Source organism: Protopterus annectens, chromosome 10.part0, assembly GCF_019279795.1.
Source record: "Protopterus annectens isolate FY-2018-M chromosome 10.part0, PAN1.0, whole genome shotgun sequence".
Taxonomy (NCBI): Eukaryota; Metazoa; Chordata; order Ceratodontiformes; family Protopteridae; genus Protopterus; species Protopterus annectens.
In genome coordinates, this window is record NC_056744.1 from 1,449,340,745 (window position 1) to 1,449,365,118 (window position 24,374).

The window sequence follows — 24,374 nt, forward strand, 5'->3', positions numbered from 1 at the left end:
TTTCTTTTTGTGCATGTCCATGAGGCCGTTCACATTTAGAAACAATATGAAAAGTGTTGTCATGATGATATCCCTAACAGGTGGGAGTGATAACTTGTTAACAGGTTTTATAAAGTGTCTAGATTCACCTTTTGTCTTATATGCATACACTAATGTTTGGCAGGATGAGCTTTTATACAGTTGCTTCTTGTCATATCCATTTGAACATATGTCACATATTACAAGACTTTTTGTTTTAATGAAAATCCTCAAACAAAAATCAACACATCACCAGAAACTATGAACTTAATAACAACACAGAAAACTATGTACATTTTCAAACAATGAAGTTTAACAATTGCCCCGGATTGACAGCCACATTCACAGGTTTGAATTAACCTATAATGAAAGTTATCTATGCTAAGCTGCATGATATAGTCCATGCTCCTACTTCCACTAAGTACTGTCATTTTTTTGTCTTGCCTTTATTCATCTCCCAGATATAGAAAATAACTCGAATGCTTTTAGAACAGATAATTTCCTAGCCACTGAAAGAAGAAATATTCTGTTTTATTGCCCCCTTATAATAATTTTTCCATAGAAACATGAGAACCAGCTACACATTTGCCTTCCACTACAAGCTTTTCATGTTGCACTGTGAACATTTATTTGCTACAGGAAAAATTCATTATATTCTTCTATTTGCTTCCTCTTAAAACCTATTAGATCAAGCCAAGAGCCTTAATCCAGTCATTTCCCAATACAAAAGTATGAAAAAGCATATCATGCTTTTTTTTGTCCAGGCTTTCTTCTTTCTACATTGCAGTGCCTACATTTCCTAAAACTGAACAAGAAAAAAAGGAAGAAAAAATGGGTCATCTGTTTACTTTAGTATCCCTATTACACACAAAACTATTGGAATTTATACTTTATAACACTCAGTATATGTCAATTACTAAAAAATATTAACAACATTTTGTTTTACTTACAGTTATCTCTTTCCTTACTCCCCCCCTTCTTAATGTTTTTAAGTCCAATATGTCCAGGTTTTCTTGTTCAGTTGTATGTCACAAATGTAACTTATGCTTTGTAGTCCCACATTTATTCATCAATTTCCGAGTTGCTGGTTTTCTTCTTGTTGATCTCCAACTCCCAAATTCAGTTTCTGGATCAATTCCAACATACTCCGGGTACCTCTAGTCAACTCTTGCGCTTTTTGCTGTCTTTGGAACACTGGAAAAGGTTTCAATGGCATAGTCTGTTTATGGGCGCTATTATCAGAAGTGTAAGAAATAGAATCATCTTCTGTTTGATAGCTCACTTTTGTTAGATAAACTTTTGTATTTCCTCTTTAGCATATTCTGCATCAAAAAATGATTTTGACCCTCCAAGAAAAAAAAATATTCTGAGAATAGCAGGATAAAGCAGTTTGAATCTTACACCTGCTTCTCAACATTCCATGATCCCTGGAATAAATGTACTCCTCTTCTGTCTGGTGTACAGTGAGTAATCATTTTCCACAAACACTCTACTGTCTCCCACTTTTAGTACTTTGACTTTCTGTCACAGTTTTCTCGGAATCAACTCTTTCTGCTAGTAAAATGACATCTTTACTATTAAAGGGTCAGGGTTGCTTTCTTATGGCCAGATTTGGGGGATACACACAACATGCCTTTTCAATTAACAATTCCTGCTGTGAAATGCCAGTCTAGTTGATTACATGTTTACGTAAAATTAATACAGTCTGCTCCTTCCAGTTTCTCTGGCACAGTGAAAATCTCAAGTTTCCCCTACATGAGCTGTACTCTTTAATTCTATCTTTGTTTTTTAACATCTCTTCTTGAGCAGTCTCATAATCGGCCAGTCTTTTCTTCATTTTGACCTGTATTTTTTTTCAGTTTTATCTGCTCTTGCTGCTTCCATTGTTTCCAGCATTTTCTTCATTCAGCTGATATACTCCTTCAGTGTTTCATTTACTCTAATCAGCTCTGAGCACATTTAACTTTTTTCCCTCTAGATTACTGGAAGTCATATCTTGGAACAAAGCTAGAGGTTAAACTGCTTTTGACTGAAGAGCTGCAGGATTCTTCCCAGCCAGTGCTTTCTCTTCACCTTTTGTGATCAATTTCCTTTCAGGTTCTCTGAATTTCGTTTTGTTGGCATCAAGGGAGTACAGTTACTGAAATTTATCCAAAAAGACAAATCCATTGCATCTCTTCTGAGTTTCTCTTTTCACAATGGGAGAGATGAACTCAAGTTGTGAATCAGTGTAGCCATCTTGTAAGTGTCATACTACTGTTAATGATACTACATAATGACATTGTTTCTTATGCTAATATGCCAAACTGTTCCAATAAACCTGCCTCTGTCCAAAATTTCAAGAATGAAGGCAGTGATGTTCTTGTTGATGAATGTGTTGTCAGTCAGACATGCCTCTCTGCTTTCTGAGAAAGTGTCTATGCTTGCCATGTGGGTAGCTATACATAACTACTTGGAAGCAACACATTTTCCCATTTAGCTGCTCATATGGCCTACAAGAAGAGATTTTTTTATCAACACCAGTTTTAATGGTCACACATTTAGAGTCTTTCATCAAAGTCAGGCACGACTTTATGCCCTTCAGTCCTATTGTTGTTTCTTGGAGACAGGGGATTACCTATTTTCTAAGGAGCTTTGGAAACTCAAACCAGTACTTTGGGCTGCATGTCAACAGCTTACTTGTGTCCTGGCTGGCTTGACAAAAAATGTTTATTGCCACATGGACATTGTGTGTGTCATCCTTTGGATGAGACATTAAACAGAGGTCCTATATCTGCCAGAGTTGGTGGTAGCTCAGGTGGATGTAAAAGATCCCACAGCACTTACTGAAATGACTGAGAAGCTCCCTGGTGCCCTGGCCAAATTTCCCCCAGTAAGTATGACTACCACCTTGAGTCTCTTCAAAAAACATGACGCTGGCCTAGTGGGCCTAACCTGGTCCACAGAGTGCAAATAAATAAAGGAGTGAGTTCAACAGGTTTAGTGGCTTTGCCACATGTGCATGACAATTACATCACTAGCTAGATATTCCAAGAAAGGATCTAAAACAAGGAAGCAGTCCTTCAAAGCCCAAGTTGTGGTGCCAAGGCAGTTTCCAGGCACAGCCATGTAAACTCTGACAATCTCCTATGGTTAAGCAGTCAGCCTCTCCTAAACTCTAAACTTTACTTTCTGGATCAAAAGACCACTGAGGAGGGCCTTGAAAGCTAACAGAGGGAAATTATTTTCTTTGCATTTCCACAATTATCTTCCTCACCCTCCACATTTTCCTTTCTTCTCCAGTCTTCCCACCTTATTTTTCAGTGTTAGAAGAGGAGTGCAGTCTGTTACACAAACATGTTATGCTATCAGACCAATTTCCTCATGTAAGAGAGGGGAGCTTTTCTCCAGCTTCTTATTTGAAACTAAGAAATCAAGGGAACTTTGTCTAATTTAGGATCTCCAGCTTCAACACACACACACACACACACACACACACACACACACACACACACACACACACACACACACACTCAGTGCAAGAAGTTAAAATGCTCTACATGCAACATCTTTCTACCTCTGCAAAAAGATTAGGTCTGTGTAAGATGCAAAGATGATGTTTGTCATATTTTCGTTCATCCCACTCACAGAAGGCATTAGCTTTTGCTTCCAGATCAAATCATTACCCTTTGGTATTGCATCTGCACTTTGATAATAAAGTGCCTACCATGGCTGTTGACACCTACATGGACACTGGATTTACAGCATCCTATATATGGTCAAAGGAATTCCAGCATCCTCCTCCATTTCTGCTTTCTTTCCCTTTGTAGGGAAGTCAAGAAGGCTCAAGGAATGGTAGAGTCTAGCAGAAATCCCTGAATGTCAGAGACTGGGAAGGAGTACAAGTTGCACTGACTGTAATGTTCTATCCCAGGTATGAAAGAATAAACTTACAGTTATACTGATTTAACCAGACAGAAGGCTTGTGCGCTTGGTTAAGACTGGAACAAGGAACAAAAATGACATGGTAAGCATACAAAGCATGGGGAAAAAGGCTGTTAATCTCCATTATGTGAAAAAATGTAAGAAGGGGAGCTGTGATGCTTACATAAACATGGCACAAAAGGAATGCACAAACACAGTCAGGTTCCCAATAAAAGATGAAAGACTTCGATTACTGCTGTAGTATTTATAATGATTAATAAGTTTTTCTTTGGTTCAGGATGCTTTTCACAGATGTGTTTTCATTCTTTCCTGGGGCTTTACAAACATTAATTCACATTTATCAGATTCACTCAATTCCAAAACAAGAGCTAAAGTCTCCTCTCAGGGTACTCAAGTGGTCCACCTGTAGAACATGGAAGATAAACTGGTAAAAAGACAAACCAAGATGTGCTTGGGCAGAGCACTGTTGGAAAGCTTTTTCTTGATAGCATATCGATGCTCATACATCCTTGTGGCTTTTTCAGATTTTTTCGACGCTATAGTGCTAGCATGAAATGAACTGCAACACAATGATCCGAGTACACCATTACTGCACTGTTGCTCAGCTCATGTCAATCAGCTGGACCTGCTGGTATTACACAATAATGCCCTGCACTTTTTTCAGGCCCACCATTTTAATCAGGTGTAATTTGGATGGGTAATATTAGTGCTTTACTTTGTACTGACAAGCACAGAGAAACCAATCTGCTCTAAACAGGCACATACCAGTCATATGACAGTGGTCAATCAAAAAAAAAGTTAAGTACTCACCATAATGTTTGATCTACGTTATCCATTTTCATTCTTCCTCAACAAATGGGTTTGGATCTGACCCTTGGATCTGACTCTGACACTTTTTCCAGCTCGGGGAACACAAACTCTGGAATTCCTCCCTTACCCATAATGCACTAGACTCCTAACATAACTCATATCTTGACTGCTGCCTATTAGACATGTATAACATAAAGGAAGATGAGCTAACAGTATCTAAAGCTGAAATAAAGGAATATTGGTTCCATCAGCATCTTCTAATCCTTCCAGAAGTCAAATTTGTTAGGTGGTTGTAGGGAGGGCAGATGAGGAACAATGAAAATGGACAACACAGATGAAACTTTATGGCAAGTACATACATTTATCTGATGTTGTCATTTTCATTCATTTCTTAACAAATGGGACACTGTCCCCAGCTGCCTAATTCCTGGGAGGACTCTAAGAAAGGATATTCCTGAGCACTGCTGGGCTGAAGGCTGCTCTTCCCCCTAGAGATCAGATCCAATTTGTAATGAGCAATAAAGATACGAGGATTAGCCCAAGTGGCAGCTGTACAAATATCATCTAAGGAATATCTAGACAAAAACAGACATTGTTGCCACAGATCTGGTGGAATATGATTTTAGTGGTTTTGATAAAGACAAACCAGATTTTTTGCAAACAAAGGAAATACAATCAGTTAACTGTTTGGATAATATTACTTTAGTAACTGGTTTGCCCAATTTTGAATCAGAAAAGGAGACCAAATTGATATGATTTCCTGAAATATTTTGTTCTATGTATTTAAAAACCTAACTGTCTGAACATCCAACAGGTGCAACATATACTCTCCTCTGTTTGACAAACTTGGAAAGAAACTGGAAGGATGACAGTTTGACTGATACTAGATTCTGACACCACCTTAAGGAGAAATGATGAGTGGGTTCGTAAGGAGGCTTAGAAGACAGGGCTTGAAGTTCTGAGACTCTAATAGCAGACGTAATGGCCACTAAGAAGATGGTCTTCCGGTTTAAACATTTTAGTTCGCACTTAGCTGGCGTTTCAAAAGGGAAATGAGTCAATGATTGTAAAACAATATTTAAATCCCATGGGGGAGCAGGACCCTTAAAAGGGGTTCTAAGAAGAAAGGCTCCCCTTATAAAGGCTTTACAAAGTTTGGAAGAGGCTAAAGATGAATTATTTACTCCTATGTGAAAATTAGAAATGTCAGCTAGTTGTACTTTACCAGATGAAGAACTAGCACCTTTATTAAAAACTGTAGCTAAAAATTCTAGAACTTTAGGTACTCGTGCAGAAAAGGGATCAATGTCTTTTTGCTGTGCCCAAAACACAAACCTTTCCATTTACTCTTGTAAATTTTCCTAGCAGAAGCTTTATGGGATGACAAAAGAATGTGGATGACAGGGGAGGAGAGCCTGAGCTGTCTAGCTATCAAAGGAATTGGAGAAACCATGTGTTCAACTTTAGGCCTAAAATGCCTGGGTGTATCATGTCTGTTGGGTGAGACAGAATGTCTGGAATTTGATCCAGAATCCATGGCAGGTGAAGCAGATGAGGCCAAAGAAAAGGAAAACAAATCTGATGAGGCTAGTAAGGGTCAATAAGGATAATTGTGCTCTTCAATCTAGATGCTTTCTGAAGAAATTGGAGGATTAGTGGTACTGGAGGATAGGCATAGAGGAAACCAATTGGGGGGGGGGGGTCGTGGAGAAGAATGCCCCTCAGTGACTTTCCCGGTGCAGGGATCAAGTCAAAAAACCTGCTGCACTTGCTGCTAAGGGGCATGCAAAGAGGTTGCAACAAGGTTGGCCTCATTGGTGGAAGATCTTTTCTGCAACTTTTATGTTGAGTGACCCCTTTGTGAGGCATTAAAATGGACCTGCTTACCTTGTCTGCTATCACAGCAAAAAACAGAACAAAACAAGCAACAAGGTAAAAATCCAAGGACCAACGGTATGGTAATGATAGCTCCACACAAAATGCTGCACGGCTTGAACAGGTGACAAAAATTTTATTGTCAATAACAAAACGACCAAACAGTGTATGATATACGTTTTGGTCGTTTTGTTATTGACAATAAAAATTTTGTCACCTGTTCGAGCCGTGCAGCATTTTGTGTGGAGCTATCATTACCCGACCGTTGGTCCTTGGACTTTTACCTTGTCTATCATCACACTGGAGTTCCCCGGAATGTACATTGCTATCAGAAACCAAATGGATAACATCACCCACTGCCACTCTCTCTCATCGCTTCTCGACACAGGGGGAAAGTTTTGGTTCCTTCTTGTTTGCTGATGTACCAGACCACTGGCACAGTCCGTCTGAAATGCAATAGTAATGGAAGGGAGAGTGTCTTGGAAGGCCTGCAATGCTAGCAGAACACTGATGTGTGTACTGGCCTCTTTGGGGGACCATGTGCCTTGGACTGTCTTTCCCAAAAAATGCCCCCACCCTATTTGGGAAGCATTCATGGTAGCTATGGCCTTGGGATGTAGGAGAATAAAGGGACAACCCTGCATTATCTGATCAGCCAAACGAGGTAATTCTTGCAGACCTGAGTTATCCTGATTTGAATGGATAAAGTTTGGTGAAGAATGGACCACTGAGTTTGCTTGGGTTCACTGAAGAATTCTCATGTGATACCTTGCAAGTGGGACCAAAACTATCACAGCAGATATTAATCCCAATCCTTGAAGGATCAGTCAAGCTGAAAAAGAAGAACTCTGAATGATGTTTTTGACCTGGAACTGAATGGCTTGAATCACTGATAGAGGAAGGGAGGCTGTCATAGATACTATATTAAATAAGGCTCTGACGGACTCCAACATTTGAGTTGGTTTGAGTTGAGATTTCTTCTAGTTGATGGAAATTCCCAGGTGACAGCATAACTGGAGTACATAATCTCATGCTTTGCTCAGATGACACCTAGTCAGAGTAGTTAATGAGCCAGTCATCCAAATATGGAAACACCCAGAATCCCTTGTAGCCTCAAGAGAGCTGCTGCTACTGCCATACATCTGGTGAATACCCTGGGGGCTCTGGTGAGATCAAAGGGCAAAGCTCTGAACTGATAATGACCGTTTCCCAGCTGGAACTGTAGGTATCTTCTGGAGTAGCTATTGTGATATGACAGAAAGAAGAAGAAGAAGAATGCATCCTGAAGACCTATTGAGCACATCCAATCACCTCTGTGCAGAAATGGCAGAATGGACTGAACCGTGATCATCCGTAAATTGGTGTACTGGACTGATTTGTTCAGAATACTTGTGATCCAAAATTGGTCTCAATTCCCCTGTTTTCTTTGGCACTAAAAAGAATCTTGACTAAGTTCAGGACTCTCTCTGGTCTGGAGAGACCTCTTGTATGACTTTTTCTAGCAGTTTGTTTATTTCTAATGCTGCTGCTTCCTCTGATTAGGTGGAACATCAGGGATTTTGTTCACTGTCAAAGGAGGTGGGAAGGAAAAGGGTATTGCATAACCTCTGGTAATAATTTTCTGCACATGTGAAACTTAATGTAATTCCTTGCCAGGCTCTCTGGTGCAGTGATAAATGACCCCTGAATTACTCCAGAGGTGGACAGTGAAACCTCCTTTGAGGAGTGCTGGTAGGATCTGTCAGAGAAGGTATCTCTAGATCCCTGGTTCTAGATACCACCTCTGCTGCATGGGTGGTGTCTTCCATTAGAATTCCTCCCTCTGCCCCTGGGGGATCTATCTCCATGTGGAAATTTGAAGGAATCCTGGGACTTTCAGAACCACATTTTTCAACTGCCTCGTTGATTCCTAGAAAAAGTCCTTTGAGGGGATGAAAAACATATGTCCACAGCAGACACAGTTTTACCTTCATGATCACACTTGCATAATGTGTCTTTAACTTTGAGGCCAAATAAAGAACTTCCGTGAAAGGCAGCAGTGATGAAGGAAGACTTGAACTCCTCAATCACAGAAGCACATCCAGGAATGCCTTCTAATGGAAATGCCTGACCCCACCACCTGTGAGGTACCTTCAGCTGTGTGGCAGATGAGTCTCATGGATGAGTTTGAAAGAGTTTGTAGGGTAGCCAACTGTGAGGCAATTGAGCTCTCTGTCCCAGAGAGGAATTTGCTAAGTTATTAAATCAAATCCCTCTGCAGTGCAGTGAAGTGTTCCAAACAATTCAATGACGGAATTGCAAAAATCACTGAAGCATATACAACATTTCCTGAATCTGGCCAGTGCCCTAGACTCCCTGTTAGGGGGATGAACAGATTAATTTTGTTCTACAAGTTCCTTCTTTGTGGCTGCTGCTATGACTGTGGCATAAAATGGTACTTCCTTGCACCAGAATTCCCTGTCCTCAGGTGGTGCCAGGATCATGTCTGTTCTCTTGGGGATTGGCTCAATGGAATCAGGCTCCTTCCATGCCTGTTAAGAGATCAAATCAATGAGGTCATTGGTGGGTGAAGCCACCCAGGAGGTAGAATGGCCAGCTCCAAATGCCTCCAGGAATACTGACTTCTCTTGAGAAGGGATGTCGGTAGACCAACCACCTCTTTTCTTGAGAATTACTTGACTGTCTCCAAAGGAGACTATCAGGTGGTAATCTTGGGGACCCTTCCCCTCATCAAAGTCTGTATCCTCTGTGACAGACTCTTGAGGGAAATTTAAGTGCTTCCTCTAGCACCTCCTCTTCCCAAGGACTTCTTTGGTGGGATGTTCTCAAGAAGTATCAGAAGATATCAATATATCCTACTTGGAATCCTGGTGACTTAACTGGACTGGCTGTTCCTGTGGCACAGGAAGTTGAGGCTCAAGCCACACTGGGTCTGGGAAATAGGAGCTGAGGAGGGTGGAAACATCCTTTCTCTAGAGTCAGTAAAAGCTCTCTCTACTACCTTGAAAACAGAATGTGTTGGAGAGAAAGAAACCAACAGCACTGATGAGCCATGCTTTTGGACTGTTGGCTCCCTTTGACCAAAGGCAAACCACTCAAGGAAGGAGTCAGAGCTGAGCTGTCCAATGCCAAAGCTCTGAGGGGCAGAGATGGCTCTGACAACCTTGGAATTGACTCTTGAGACCCCCAGGTCTGGCACCGACGCTATGGCTCTGATGTGCTCAGAGCTGGTCCACTCAGAGACACCACGTGACTAAAAGATACCATGATCTTCTGATCTGATGCAGACAGCTCCAGGATCCTAGGATCCAACTGCTATGAAACCAATGGTCGGATCAGAGAAGGTGACAGTATAGGCAGGTAGTGCTCACCAAGATCACTGGATCCATTTGGGTAGGAGGCTGGGAGAACCCCATTTGAATTTGCACCGAGAGGAACTTCCTCATCATCCTGTCCATATCAGCCTCAGTCAGACTTCTGGAGGAATGAGTGGAAGATGCTATAGGATGGGGTATGTCTGAGTTTAGCAGGTATGCAGTGATGGAGTAAGGAAGGTGGTGCATTGGGGGTATGTCTAACAGCTATGCAATGTTATGCAGCTTGGGAGACCTGTTCTACAGAAGAGAGGAAATTTGATCCGTAGTGACATATCCCATTTTGTCTTTGGATCCGAAGGTTTGGAGATATTGTAAGGCTGTTCTAAGCCCGCAGTCCAGGAACTTACAGGATCCAAGGAACACTTCTTAACATCTTTTCTCTCAGATTTTAAGGGGGTTTGAGCCCCAGATGCTGCTTCAGAAGATTTAGACAGAAGCAATCCTCTCAACTTATTCTTGCAAATAAACTACAGCTCTAGGATTGAAAGCTTTACATATATCGTAAGCATGTGCCAGGCCTAAACAATATACAAACTTAACGTGTGCATCAGAAAGTGGAATTTTATTTTGAAACTAAAAGGTTTGCCAAAGGAAAAATATTAAAAGAGAAAGATCTATGCATTTATATATATATATATATATATATATATATATATAATATCTATCTATCTATGGGTCCCCTTCACATGGTCGACTTTTCAGAAAGTCAACATCATAAGGCCATGACCATATGATCGACTTTTGAAAAGCCGACCATGGGGAACCGCTATCTCCATACAGTGCAGAATGGGAAATCTTCCCTCTTCCGTACTGCATGTGATCTCGGAGTTGGTATATTAAAGTTACGGGGGGTGGGGGGGGCGGAGTCCCCCTGCTAACAGTTTAAGGTAAGTGCTAGTTGCGTTATGTGTATTTATTTTACATGGTCGGCTTTCCGAAAGTAGATCATATGGTCTCGGCCATATGAAAGTCGACTTTCTGAAAAGTCGACCATGTAAAGTAGACCCATATATATATATATATATATATATATATATATATATATATATATATATGGGTCCCCTTGACTTGATCGACACGCCAAAACACCGACGCTCAGAAGACCGGCTCGAGAAGACCGACGAGAGAGATGATTGGACAAGGTGAAATCCCGACAGCTGAAACACCGACATGGGCAACGTGTGAGCTCGAGTCGGTAAGTGTGCGATAGTGAGGGATTTAGCGTTAGGGAGTGGACAGGTAAGTGTGAGATAGTGAGGGATTTAGGGTTAGGGTGCGCAAAAGGTGAGTGTGCGGTAGTGTCGGACTTAGGGTGCGGGTAAGGTAAGTGTGTGATAGTGATGGAGTTTAGATTTAAGGGCGGGTTAAGTGAGTTAGGGTTCGGGTGCGGGTAGGGTAAGTGTGTGATAGTGACGGACATTAGGTTTAGTGGCGGGTTAAGTGAGTTAGGGTTAGGGTGCGGGTAGGGTAAGTGTGCGATAGTGACAGACTGTAGGTTTAGTGGCGGGTTAAGTGAGTTAGGGTTAGGGTGCGGGTAGGGTAAGTGTGCGGTAGTGTCGGACCTTAGGGTTAGGGTTACGGTTAGTGCATGTATAGTTGTGTGTAATGTGTAGTTTACGTTTTGTGTGTCTGTGTTTTGGGTGTCGGTGTTATAGTGTTCGGTTTTGTGAGTTGTCGGTCTTTTGGTGTCGGTGTTTTGGGTGTCGGGTTTGTGGCGTGTCAGTGTTGTGATAGGGATATATATATATATATATATATATATATATATATATATATATATATGGGTCTACTACTAATGCCCAAAACGACGATTCCCCGACGGAAAACTCACCGACGCCAGATGACCGACAGGTAAGTGTACCGACAGGGTGATTTGCCGACAGCGGAAAGACCGACAAGGGAATGTGCGATCGCGACGCGGTAAGTGTGCGATGGTGACGGAGTTAGGAGCGGTCAGGTAAGTGCTCGAGATTGTGGGATGTCGGGTTAGGCTGTGGGAAAGGTGAGTGTGTGTTCGTGTCGGAGGTATGGTTCGGGTAAGGTAAGTGTGTGCTAGTGAGGGACTGTAGTTTAGGGACGGGTTAAGTGAGTTAGGGTTAGGGTGCAGGTAGGTGATGTGTGCATTAGTGTCGGAGCTTGGGCTAGGGGTGGGTTAAGTGAGTTAGCGTTAGGGTGCAGGTAGGTGAAGTGTGCGATAGTGTCGGAGCTTGGGCTAGGGGTGGGTTAAGTGAGTTAGGGTTAGGGTGCAGGTAGGTGAAGTGTGCGATAGTGTCGGACCTTAGGGTTAGGGTTTGGGTCAGGGCTAGTGTGTATGCTATGTAGTGTCGCGTGTTGTTTACGTTCCGTGTGTCGGTGTAATGGTGTTCGGTGTTTTGCGTTGTCGGGTTTGTGTGATGTCGGTCATCTGGCGTCGGGGAGTTTTCCGTCGGGGAATCGTCGTGTCGGTAATTAGTAGTAGACCCATATATATATATATATATATGTGTGTGTGTATAGAGAGAGAGAAAGTAAGAAAGATATAGGAGGAGAAAAGCGGAAAAAAGCATCACCAACAATGGGAATTGAAGGATCTACTCCGAAGTACAAAGAGGGAAAATTATTATTGACTATTGTACCAGAGAATTACACTACTAAAGTGTAAAAAAGAAAAGAGGATATGTAGTTTTCATGTTTTTAAAGAAACAAGTAAATAAAGAAATACACTCACAAACATTAATACCCAATTGCTTGCAGTGACCATGTCCGTACGCAAAGGCAGCAAATAGGATCTGAGGTATGTTAGAAGTCTAGTGCATTACTGGTAAGGGAGGAGCTTGTGAGTTTCAATGTTCCACGAGCTGGAAAAAGCAGCTGAGTCGTATTCAAGGATCCGATCTGAACCCATTTGCTGGGAAACAAAAATGACATCATCAGATCTAGTATTTATTTTTGATCCAGTACACATCATAATCTGCATCAAGGGCAACTGATTGCAATACTAATCGACCGAATCACCAATGACTGATCTCAGCATTTAGAGCAATCAGTACCTCGAAAACCTAAAACAATGAACAACAGATCACAAAAGGAAAAAAAAAATTATTTTACTTTAGTGATCTGTGAACCCTATCAATAACTTCACTGAGAATTTGTCTGAATAGTGGCAGTGTTACCGTTAAGGTAAGCTGTAGTGTTGGGGTTTGGATTAGCAAGTATTAGTAAGGTGGGTAGGGGATACCGTCTTTCTTAAAAACAAACTTGATTGCTGACCCCTTTGTATTACTGACAGATGGAGCTTCTCTACTTCTTAAATAAAACTGGCAATTGTAACTCTCTGTTTCAATGTTAAAATGAATTATGTAATTTAAAGTAATTCAGAAACACTGCATTTTAATTTTACGTAGGGTATAACCTAGCTTACCAGTTTTCTTAACTGAGCATTGTCTTTCTTTAAAACATACTTGAAATATTCATCAGAAGTCCAGTAAAAAGAGGTATATTACACATGGATCAAACACTTGGAAAAACATTCTAAAACACACACCACACAATATCTAAACCAAACAGCTTCTAGGGAAGACCACCAGCCTAACTACTCTTTCAGTAAAGTACACCAATCTCCCGCAAAATCAGCAAGCTTCTCCATCAGATATTCTGGCCTGCTTAGGGAGATGTGTGGAGATACGTTGCATTTGTAAAAACTAAATCAAATCAGATGTTATTAAAGTGCAAGTAACTATGTACATTGAGATCCATCTAAAGGTAAACACTAGCAGTACCTCAAGTAGTTTACAGGTATGCCACATTTAACAAACAGCTAGAATTGACATTCTGTCACAAAACCAAATATTTTTACTCGTACTTTTTATCATCATAACATTCATACGTGAAGTAATAATGCATGGGTGCTTTGGTATGAAAAAGGTTGGGAACACCTGATTTACTGTTCAGTTTCTCCTTCTTGTACCCAATGAGTGCCATAATAGCTTTGGCTCCTATTTGATGCCGAACTGTAATAAATGGGTAATCAGAGAATGAATGAATTAATGAAAGAATGTTAGTGTACACAGTGTGAGATGAGATCTTGTCATCGAAAAAAAAAAATTGCAGGTGTGCCATCAGCATTCCAGCAATGTGCAGATTACTGATATTGCCATAACTCTTCCCCTGTGTAGGAGGCATGCCAGAAACATCACTGCGGGGCCGCTGAGTCTTCCCTCATGACAGTGAAAACTCCAGTGCCTCTGTGAATGAAGGCTACCACATGCATGATTTGACACACTACATACATGCTCCTTGCACTGCCCCTATATATATAGTTGCCCCTCCTAAGGATTGTGGCAGTGGTTGATTCCAAATCACCTACACTCATCCTCCCCACAACATCATCAACAGATACTCATGTCACCAAATTAATATGGATTGCCTGGGGCTGTAGTCAAGTCTTCATCAATCTACTCTACACATCTAGAGATGGCTTAGTGGTACTTTATTATAAAAAAAAAACATGTTTTAAAACAATATACATTTATATGTATATATATATATATATATATATATATATATACACACACATAAATATATATATATATATATATATATATATATATATATATATATATATATATATATATATATATACACACACGTACATATTTTTATGCATTTTACTTTCCTATATCATACTTATCTCTAACAGACCAACTTTGTTACCAAAGCTAAAATCTTATTTTATTACATATGTCAAAATCCACTGTGTTACAAAGCACCTCAATACATCTCCCCTGTTCAAATAAACCAGATTATTTTTTTAATATCCCCCCTGCTTTCCCATGCATAGTCTCTCCAATTGTACATGGGCTCATTCATCCCTAAAAGTGATGAATTTTCATAAAATCCACCAGAGTAAGAGCATGTACTGGAGAACTGTCATTCAGGCAGACGTCGGGGGTGCATGTGCTTTTCAGTTATGGCCCTGACCCCTCACCAGTGGTGACATGCACACATGCAACACTGCAAGGACTGCCAACATCCATGCATGAACTCTCCTTCACATGCAGGGGACAGGAGATACAGTCACTGGTTTGGACAGCCACTATCCCCCCTTCCCTCCTGGACTGGCTTCTTCTTTTTTGTGTTTGAGAGCTTTAATTCAGGAAAATGAAGTACCAGGTATAGCCAGCTAGGAAACCACCCACCAGGATAGGCACTGCACATTGTTACTGTCAGCTGAGCTCCTAATCAAAACCAAGGTTGCCTGGTTCATAGTCACAGCTTTATCTCTTTATATCACCAGGCTGGCTAAATAAACTAGAAATATGTCATCAATTTTATCTGTTTTCTACAATATTACATTTTTGATACATTCCATATATCATCATATTCATATATCTATATATATATATATATATATATATATATATTTTTTATATATATATATATATATATATATATATATATATATATATATATATATATATATATATATATATATATATATATATATATATATATATATATATATATATATATCGGATTATCGGATGCTGTGCGATTCACAGTAGTCAGAACCAACCCATTTGGTAGAATTGGAAGATCGAATGCAAAAATGTAGAAATGTACAACAGCTAAAGCAATACAGCATTCGCAATTGTGTATTTCTATATTTTCATGCAGATCGCACTATAGTGGGACCAGAAAATGTATCCTTTCCCTCACTAAAGTGCGATCTCGGAGTTTGTATATCTAAGTAACAGGGGGTTTGGGGCCACAGCCCCCCCACATTGGGAGAGCAGGGGGGCTTGCCCCCCTGAAAACATGTTTTTACTGTGCAACGCACAGTAATTCCATTTGCGGAAGTGTGGTGAATGTTTGAATTATGTCGAATTCGAACATTCACTGCTTCCGCGTTCTACATGTTTGTTGTTCGCTGCAGTGGATTTTCGTTTTTACAGTTCATGAAACGATAATTCGCTTACAGTGAAAAACAACAAAACAATAGTAAACCTACATATATATATTTATATTTATAATATACATACACACATCTAAAACTTCTACTTGAAATGCCCTCATTATTCTTAAAATCTCGTTAATCCATTACATAAACATACCTCTCAAGTGTACCTCATTATGAAGAACAGCCCTCATTTTGGGTGTTAAAAAGTCCATGTTCCTCAAAGTTCCACAATGAAAAGGTCTAACACATTCAGTGTTAGGAATTTTTTTAACCAATATCCATAGTAAGTAGTACTGAATCATGTTAATTCATTAAAAGAACATTTTGTAAGTATAAAGTAGTTCATTTTAACCATCCTGTGACCTTCCTAGTTGAAATTGTTAGTAAGCTGTTAGAAGGTGTTCCACATTGTGAATGGCAGTTGTTCCTCATTTAGGAGATTGAAAGTTGAGAGCTATGTATATAAAGTCTTTCAAAGCTGAAGACCATAAAAAAGTATGTAGTTAAAGAGCAAAAAAAAAAAAAAAAAATTAATCAACATTAGGGAAAAAAAAACAAAAAACATGTGCCTTGCTAGAGTTACTAACCACCCCAAAATACTAAGCACTTTCATTTAAGCAGCCACACTATCAGCCACGGTTTGTTAAATTCGTAAATGAAGCTGTGCCTGCACTCATCCTTCGTCAGCTATTGTTTTAGCACTGTTTACTGTGTCTTCCTCACACCCTGCAGCTGGGGTGGCCACCCTGTTTGCCACACCCTGGTTACAGTATTTATCTAAATGACTTCTACATACATAACACTACTGCTACTGGCTTACTTACTTGCTAATCCCTCTCATTCTTCATTTGCCTTCTTCCAAGTAACAATCCCAAACTTCTTTCTATAAAATATATCCTTATGCTCAATCAGCCCTTCAGTCCTTAACTTTTATCATCACTCAGTTGTCATCACATACTTTTAAACACACCTCCATCCCCTTTAACATACCTTGCATCCACAGTTTATTTTTCTGTAAACAAAATTAAATAATCAGCATGAGCTAAAGATACTGGCAACCTTTTCCCTTTTGTCAATTCCCATTTCTTTTCATCTACTACTACTGTTACTAAGACTGCCCTCAGTACCATTACTACCACCATTACTGAAGGTTATCCCATGAATCATATGGAGAAATGGTCCTTCTCTAATCATGCCCATGGTATCTTGAATGCATTCCTTAAGCTGTGGCCCCGGCTGTAGAAATGTAAATCTGACAGCTATGCATATAAAATACCTACATTTTCACATTCTTTGTTTTATGATGTGACTACTGTATACAGAATTGTAAATGAATATGGAATGTTTATGGAATACTATTACAAGGTACTATACGTGAACAAGGCAACATCAACCAAACAGTGTTAAACTACTTTCAGTTAACTACAACATATAAAATGCAGATTTGAAACCTGCTGGAATCCAATATGCTACTTTAACTATAAATTGAATGCAGTGCTCTAAGCAACTTACAAGACTTCGGCCGTTACTCTGTGCTTCTTGCCTCCATAAAAGGGCTTGGTGTGGAATATGATAGTAGCACTGTATCCTGTTTTTGAGCACGTAATGTTACATTCACCTCCCAGCTCCACCCAAGGCACTGTAAGAATTGATCTGTAAAGAAAGACAAAAAAAACCACACAAAAACAAAAAATGTTAATTTTCAGTCCTTTGAGGAACTCTTCCCTCTGCAAACAGTTACTCAGACAAATTTAAAAGAACATACTGAACTCTGCAGCAGTTACCCATCAAAAGAAATTAAGATTACAAAGTAGTGAAATCTGCAGTGCAACTTTTCTGAAGAGCACACACTATACTGTTATCTGCATTTACATCTCCTTTTTCGCTCTTGCTCTGACATGTCTTGCTACTCGTTAAATCTAGCTTGTAATGCACAAAGATTTAACAAGCAGTTCTCTCTTCCTCCAGCATGTTCATTAAATGTTACAATCTTTTGCTCTTTAGAATAAATTTCACAAAGGTGGCATTAACTGATCATTCCCTCTAGTGGTTAATTTGGCTTTCACAACAGGATTGGGAAATGGGGAAAAAATCTCTAAAGGTTAGAAGATTTTACAAGCCCGGGGGAGGTCATCTAGTGCTTTGAGAAAATGTTTAATTTCAGCTGCTTTATAAAGTTTTATCATTTTAAACTGCCACATTTTAAGCTTGAGTTTGAAGCTAATTTTGGATTTGGTTCCAGTGGTGAATTAATTGAAGTGTCCTTAGGTATGGCAAACAGCGAAGAATACATGCCAAGTACCAGAAAGAAGTTCAGGAGCTGCTGGATGACACTACACTTTCTATTAGCAATGACGGCATCTTTGAGTAAGTGATGAGACTGTGGAATTCAGGAATATGGGGCCATGGAAACAGGCAGCAGATGTAAAGTGTGTTTGGGCTTATGAAACAGTACGTGAAGCAACTCGAATCCTCTAATGATGATGATGACGATGATTCCAGTGAGTTTTGGAAAGAACAATGACACTGCTGCTTTTATAGAAGCAAATGGCAGATATGCAAAATAAGACATTTGATTGATGAGGTAAACAGGTGCAATATGTGAAACCAAGTGGAGTGTTAGAAATGACAGTCTTGAATTTTTAATAAACAAGGTAGAGCAATGGCCTGGTTTCTCTAACAGATTGCAAATAAAAACGGCTCAAGGTACAGGATGGTGCGGAAAAAGATCAACAGTAGAAAAACAAACTGCACCCAACCTTGCACATCAAAAGTAATTTATTAGAAAAAAATGTAAGTGCTTTCACGACTGAAAATGTTGCTTCATCAGACCTTACGTTTTTTCTAATAAATTACTTTTGGTGTGTAAGTTTGGGTGCAGTTTGTTTTTCTACTGTTTCTCTAACATATCACTGGAAATATACAAAGGATGCTGGCTACCACTACAAGATTTTGCTGTAAGATGCAATTTGGTTAGAAAAAGAAATGGAACTGTTGTATTTGAACCAAGAAAAGTGAATTATGGTGGAAAGTAGATGTAAAATTCTGGATAATGACTTCTCTGACTACTTTGCATCAAAGGGCAGGGTTTTGGGCCTTTGCCTGCCAGTAACACAGAATTTAGTATAAATTAGCAGTTAAGGTATTTTGATGCAACTGTTCACTTCAGTTCAGTTGGCAGGAGACATTTTGCTAGGTTTTGTCTTTAACACTGGACTGTGTGTGAGAGGAATATGAACATTACGTATTTACCATAATGCTAGATATGTTTTCTTCTTTATCTGTCTCATCTTGTGGATTACTGGATCTGACTCAGATAAGAGACCGGCATCTCGTATTTTTCACCCCCAAAGCCCTACCTCCTGTACCCATTATACACTGCCTCTCAGTCTCAGAACTGGTTTGCCACCTTAGCATCCAGACATGGTCTTGAGCTCCTCAAAGTCTATTAAGTATAGCATTTCTTGTTTTCTTGCTATGCATGGTCTACCTTTATTGTTACTGTTAGGGATTGGATATTTGGATAAGATTAGTGGAATTTCATCCATCCTCCTCCTTCCAAGCCTTTCATCTGGTGATATATATATATATATATATATATATATATATATATATATTTAAAATTTGTATAAATTAAAGAGTTGAGTGTATACTTTTATTTTAGACCTCTGTTCGATCATAATTATGCTTAATAATACAATTGTATTTTTTGGCTTGCTTACTTGGTTTCTCACCCACAGGTTTACCATGGAAAAACAAGCTTCACAATTTAAAAAGTGTGTTGGGTGTGGTCATAAGCTGCCCCAAGGCACACATGACAAGTACTCATATTGTTTAGGTGTGGCTCACCTTGGTGCTAAATGCCAGGCTTGCTTAGCCTTTGGGTTAGAAGCCCTTGCTGAATGGAAGGCAAAGTTGGTTTTGAAGAGACTCTTCCCTCCTGTTGTCACTGCTTCTAATGTTTCTTCTTCCCCTTCAACCTAGAAGACGGCTGAAAAAAGGCAGAGAAAGAGAAAAACAGAATGTTTTTAAAGACAAGAGCAAAGCTAAAGGGAAAGAGGAGCACGAATACTCCTCTCTCTCTCAATGAAAGGGCAGCCAGATCTGAAGATCAACAGTTCTTTGACTCCTCTGGCTCCAGCTCAAAGTGTGCCTTTGGTGCTAATCACCTGTTAACATCTGCTCTGGAATCAGTGTCATCTAATTTTCTGACATGGAGTACGCCTAGCTACTTCCTTGCTTACTGCCGCTCCTGCTTCTTCTTCAGCAAGACTTCATTTCCTCATTTTTACTCATTACTCCGGCAAATTGTTTGCTGGAGATATCCCGTACCTGGACCCAAGCCTTTCCCTTTCAGATTTGAAGCCTGGATCCACCTGCGTCTAAACCCTTGAAGCCAGCATCTACGGCTTCTTTTATGCCTCCTCGATCAGTCACAAGTTTTAAAAGATCAGATTTGGTGCAGCTGAAGTGCTCCAGAGGTTCCTTTGCCGTCAACCCCATCAATGTTTATTCCTCCCTTGGCCCATCCTTTGGTGCCGGGATCTATGGGTCAGAGAGCTCCCTTGCCCTCCCTCATGTCAGTGCTGACAGATTGGCTTCCTCAGCCACTGATTCCCTCCTTGGTGTTCTCAACTCCAGCAAACTTGGAGTCAGGAACATCTAGTAGCCAAAGCATTGGGGCCGGTGCACAGATTTTCAGTGCTATCACTTCTCTTGGGTGCTTTGTCTTAGCTCCGCTCCAATCTCAGTGTCTGGCCCAATGTGGTCAGAACCAGGCACCTGCCTCTGCCTAGTATCTGTGGATCTGAAGTAAACTGTGCTTAGCCATCCGGCCTCAGTGTCAACATTCAATACTGTAGAGGATCCTCTCTCAATCAGTGACTGGGGATTCATTTACGAAGTCTGACTAGTCCTTTGCCCGTCACCCATCTGGTTCCTCAGGAGCACACCAGCTGGTTCTGGAACAGCCTGTGCCATTACTCATTGAGCCTTCCTGTGAAACAGAATATCCTGCTTCTTCACTGTCTCCCAGGGCTTTCCCACTCCAGGAGGTTCAGATGAGCAGCAAATGCAACAGGAAACATCTCAACTCCCCCAAGGAGTCACTTACATAGGATATTGACCTCAATGAGGGGGAGGGATCACCAAAATCCCCCTGCAAAAGATATCTCCTTTGACAGCTTATTAGAACTGATGAAACAGTGTGGGAGATGGACCAGAGAAGCTCCCACCCCTGAGGGGTCAGTAATTATTCATCCAGAAACGTGCAAAGCCATCACTTTTTGATACCTGGGTGTTGAGAGGTGTGCTCAGAGGCTATTCAATTCATTTTCTTTATGCTCCAAAGGAAAACTGAAAATCCCTTCCTGACATTCCATCCCATCAGTCAAGGGAAGCAGCAATGGTCATAAAAAGCCACTTCTCAACACAGAAACCCAGGAGGACCCACCAGACCAGAGAGGATTTGGAGTTTTCTCAATTTTCTCTTTAGTTGCAATGCAAAACAAAGACCATAGTGGTTTGAATCATTATGTAAAGCAGATTGTCACACTGCAGTCCATTCTTCCTCTGTTAAGGAAGAATAACCATATTTTGCAGACATCAAGGATGCCTACTATCATACAAAGATAGTGAGGCACTCTATGAGGTTCCTCTGATCGTCTAGGAGCCAGACATTATCGGTTTCAGGTGCTGCCTCTTGGGCTCACCATAGCCCCTCCTTGAGTGCTCACCAAATGCATGGCAGTGTTTGAAGCCCATCTCAGGCAATCTTTTTGCACCCCCCTCCACCTTCAAGTGCAGCAGCGTTTTTGCCCCAATTCCCCCAGATGGACAGTTATTCAGGGTATGCTCTTACCCATGCTTGGCTCCCAGGTCTCCTCAACCCCACTGATAACAAAAAGCAGCCTGCTGTAGAGCAACCATCATCCCCATTGTCCCTTCCTTGGCCAAGGCAGGTTTAGTTTCCCTTTCTGTACCTTCATCTGTTGAACCCTTCTTGGTTTCTGTGTTCTGCTGCAGATCTAATACATCACTCCTCAGGTCAATCTCTCATTAAATTGACCACCTGATTCTTCTAGTTCCAATGATGGCCAGAGATCAAGCTTTCTAAGAAAGTTAACTTTCTTTTTGTCTTCCCAGAAGCCTTCTCAATTGGAAAGTTAACACTAGCAAATGGAAAAGCTTTTCTATCTGAGCCTCTTCCAATGGCTTAGATATTTTCTCCACTCCTTTGTGACACACATTTAGATTTCTGGGTGGATTTGTTTTATTCTGGTCTCAGCTATTCCAAGAAGTCCTATAAGCTGCCATTTCTAATTTTCATGATGGTATGAATATTACTCCTGCTGGTTCTCTCAAGCTGAAAAAGAAAAGGCTTTTCTGAAAGGCACATTCCTCCTTACAGCCCCAGTCAGAGATCTGTTTTCATCTTGGGATTTAACTCTACTTTTGCAGGTTCTGACAAGGACTCTTTTTGAGCCAACTGCTGCAGTAGGTTTGAAGCTATTCACTTGCAAGACTTTGTTTTTGGTGGCTGCTATGTCTGCTAGAAGAGTGTTGGAACTTCAAAAGCCCTTTGTTGCGTAGAACCTTGCCTTATGTTTCATAAGGACAGGGTTTCCTTACATTACCATTCTTCCATCTTACCTAAAGTAGCCTCTGAGTCAAACCTACATCAGTTTATCCATTTACTCATTTTCTTCCTCAGTTTCTGCAACAGAGGAGAATATTTGCTCCATTGTTTGAATGTTCACTGCCAACTAAAACTTTATTTGGAAAGAACTAAGACCATCAGGAAATCTGGTCAGCTGCTACTTGGTCTAGTACTCAAAGCTTTGTGAACCACTATAAGTCAGACGTTCAGAATGTTTTCTCCTAATGCCACCCTGAGTTTTTACTGGCAGGGGACTCTGTCACAGGTTAAGATGGATAGAAATGACAACATTGGATACAAAAGTTATGTATTTAGCATAACACTAGATCAGTATTGTCTTCTTCTGTTCATTCTCAACAATTTCTCCCATCCTTTCCCCATCCAATTTATTTATTTTGTGGTATTTCTGGCTGACTCTGCAGACCTGCCCAAACCCTGGACTTGGGCTACTTAGGTAACATTGCTTTCCCTTATCCTGGTTTTTTTTTTTTTTGCAAATTTATCCTTTCCTCTTTTTGGGAACCTCCTTTTCCAGTAATTATTTATATAAGGCTACAACAGGATATGCAATAGCAAGCACCATCCCCAGTATGACATGGACCGACATCATATTTATAATGTCATACCACTAATTTTTCAAGAAAATAAATGTTTGAGTAATCAAGTTGTCCTTAAGATGAGATTAAAAAAAAACTGTAGTGTTCATCAGTGGCTACTGCCTCTGCCCCTCCCAAAAAGACTTCAAGGCACTTAAAATTCTGTTTACCAGGTGTCCTTTGCTGGACGTGTGTAGTCAGTTTTCACTAACATTAAGCCAGTAATCTCAGACATTATTTCAGTTTTTCATACTTTACCATCTTCAGTGTTTTAATGTTCAAAATGCATAGAATTAGAAAACATGACAAACTCTTAACTGACAGCCACATCAGGATATTTTTAAATAAATATTTTTACTGAATTAGCACTTAGGACATGGACAATCATGCATGTATATAAATGAAAACAAACCATACTGACATATTTTCAGTTGCAAACATTATACATCACATATAAACTTCTATACGGTCACTGTCAGTCAAACATTAACATAGCTCATTCAATGCCTGCCTTCCCTTAAACCTCATTCCTCCTCCAAAGCATTATTCAGCATGTATTGTTCCCACGATTTCCATTTTTCTATGTAATTTGAAACCAAATTCCTCCTCCAAAATATTATTTGTCATGTATTTTTCCCACAATTCCCATTTTTCTACGTAATTTGAAACCTCATTCCTCCGCCAAAATATTATTCATCATGTATTGTTCCCACAATTCCCATTTTTTTTAAGTAGTTTTCTCCTACCTTTTTCTGAAGATTCCACTTTCAGTTCATTTACCTCTGTTACTATATTCACTACTTCTAGTATGGTTGGTTTAGACTTTGAATTCTATTTTAGTAATTGCTTTTTTAGCAGCCACCAGAGTTAAACTCAGGAAGATCTTACTTTGTCTAGGAAATTCTGATTCTGTATCATAGTTCAAAAAAATAATTTCCTTAGTTACAGCAATTTGCTCACTCAATATTTTTGAGACAGTAGTCTGCAGGGAGTTTTTAAAGTTTGCCAACTCAGTACACTGCCAAAATACGTTCCCAGTTACCTCTTTCTTCCTCATCACACTTCCAACATTTGATATCTACCCAAGGAAAATTTCTCTGAAGTCTGCTTGGGGCTCTCATTACACTCCCAGACATATGCTCCCAATTACCTCTTTCTTCCCCATCACACATCCAACA

The 24,374-nt window shown here is 40.1% G+C and overlaps 1 protein-coding gene across 6 annotated transcripts in view; it reads right to left on the bottom strand.

Moving 5' to 3' along the window:
* Nucleotides 1-24,374, bottom strand: part of OSBPL9 (oxysterol binding protein like 9) — a 2,070,592-nt gene that overhangs the window by 151,112 nt on the left and 1,895,106 nt on the right. For all 6 annotated transcript variants that reach the window (XM_044086075.1, XM_044086074.1, XM_044086077.1 and 3 more), the window contains one exon: nucleotides 17,455-17,595. In XM_044086075.1, coding sequence (XP_043942010.1) covers nucleotides 17,455-17,595 — 141 coding nt within the window. The remainder of the gene's footprint in view (nucleotides 1-17,454; nucleotides 17,596-24,374) is intronic.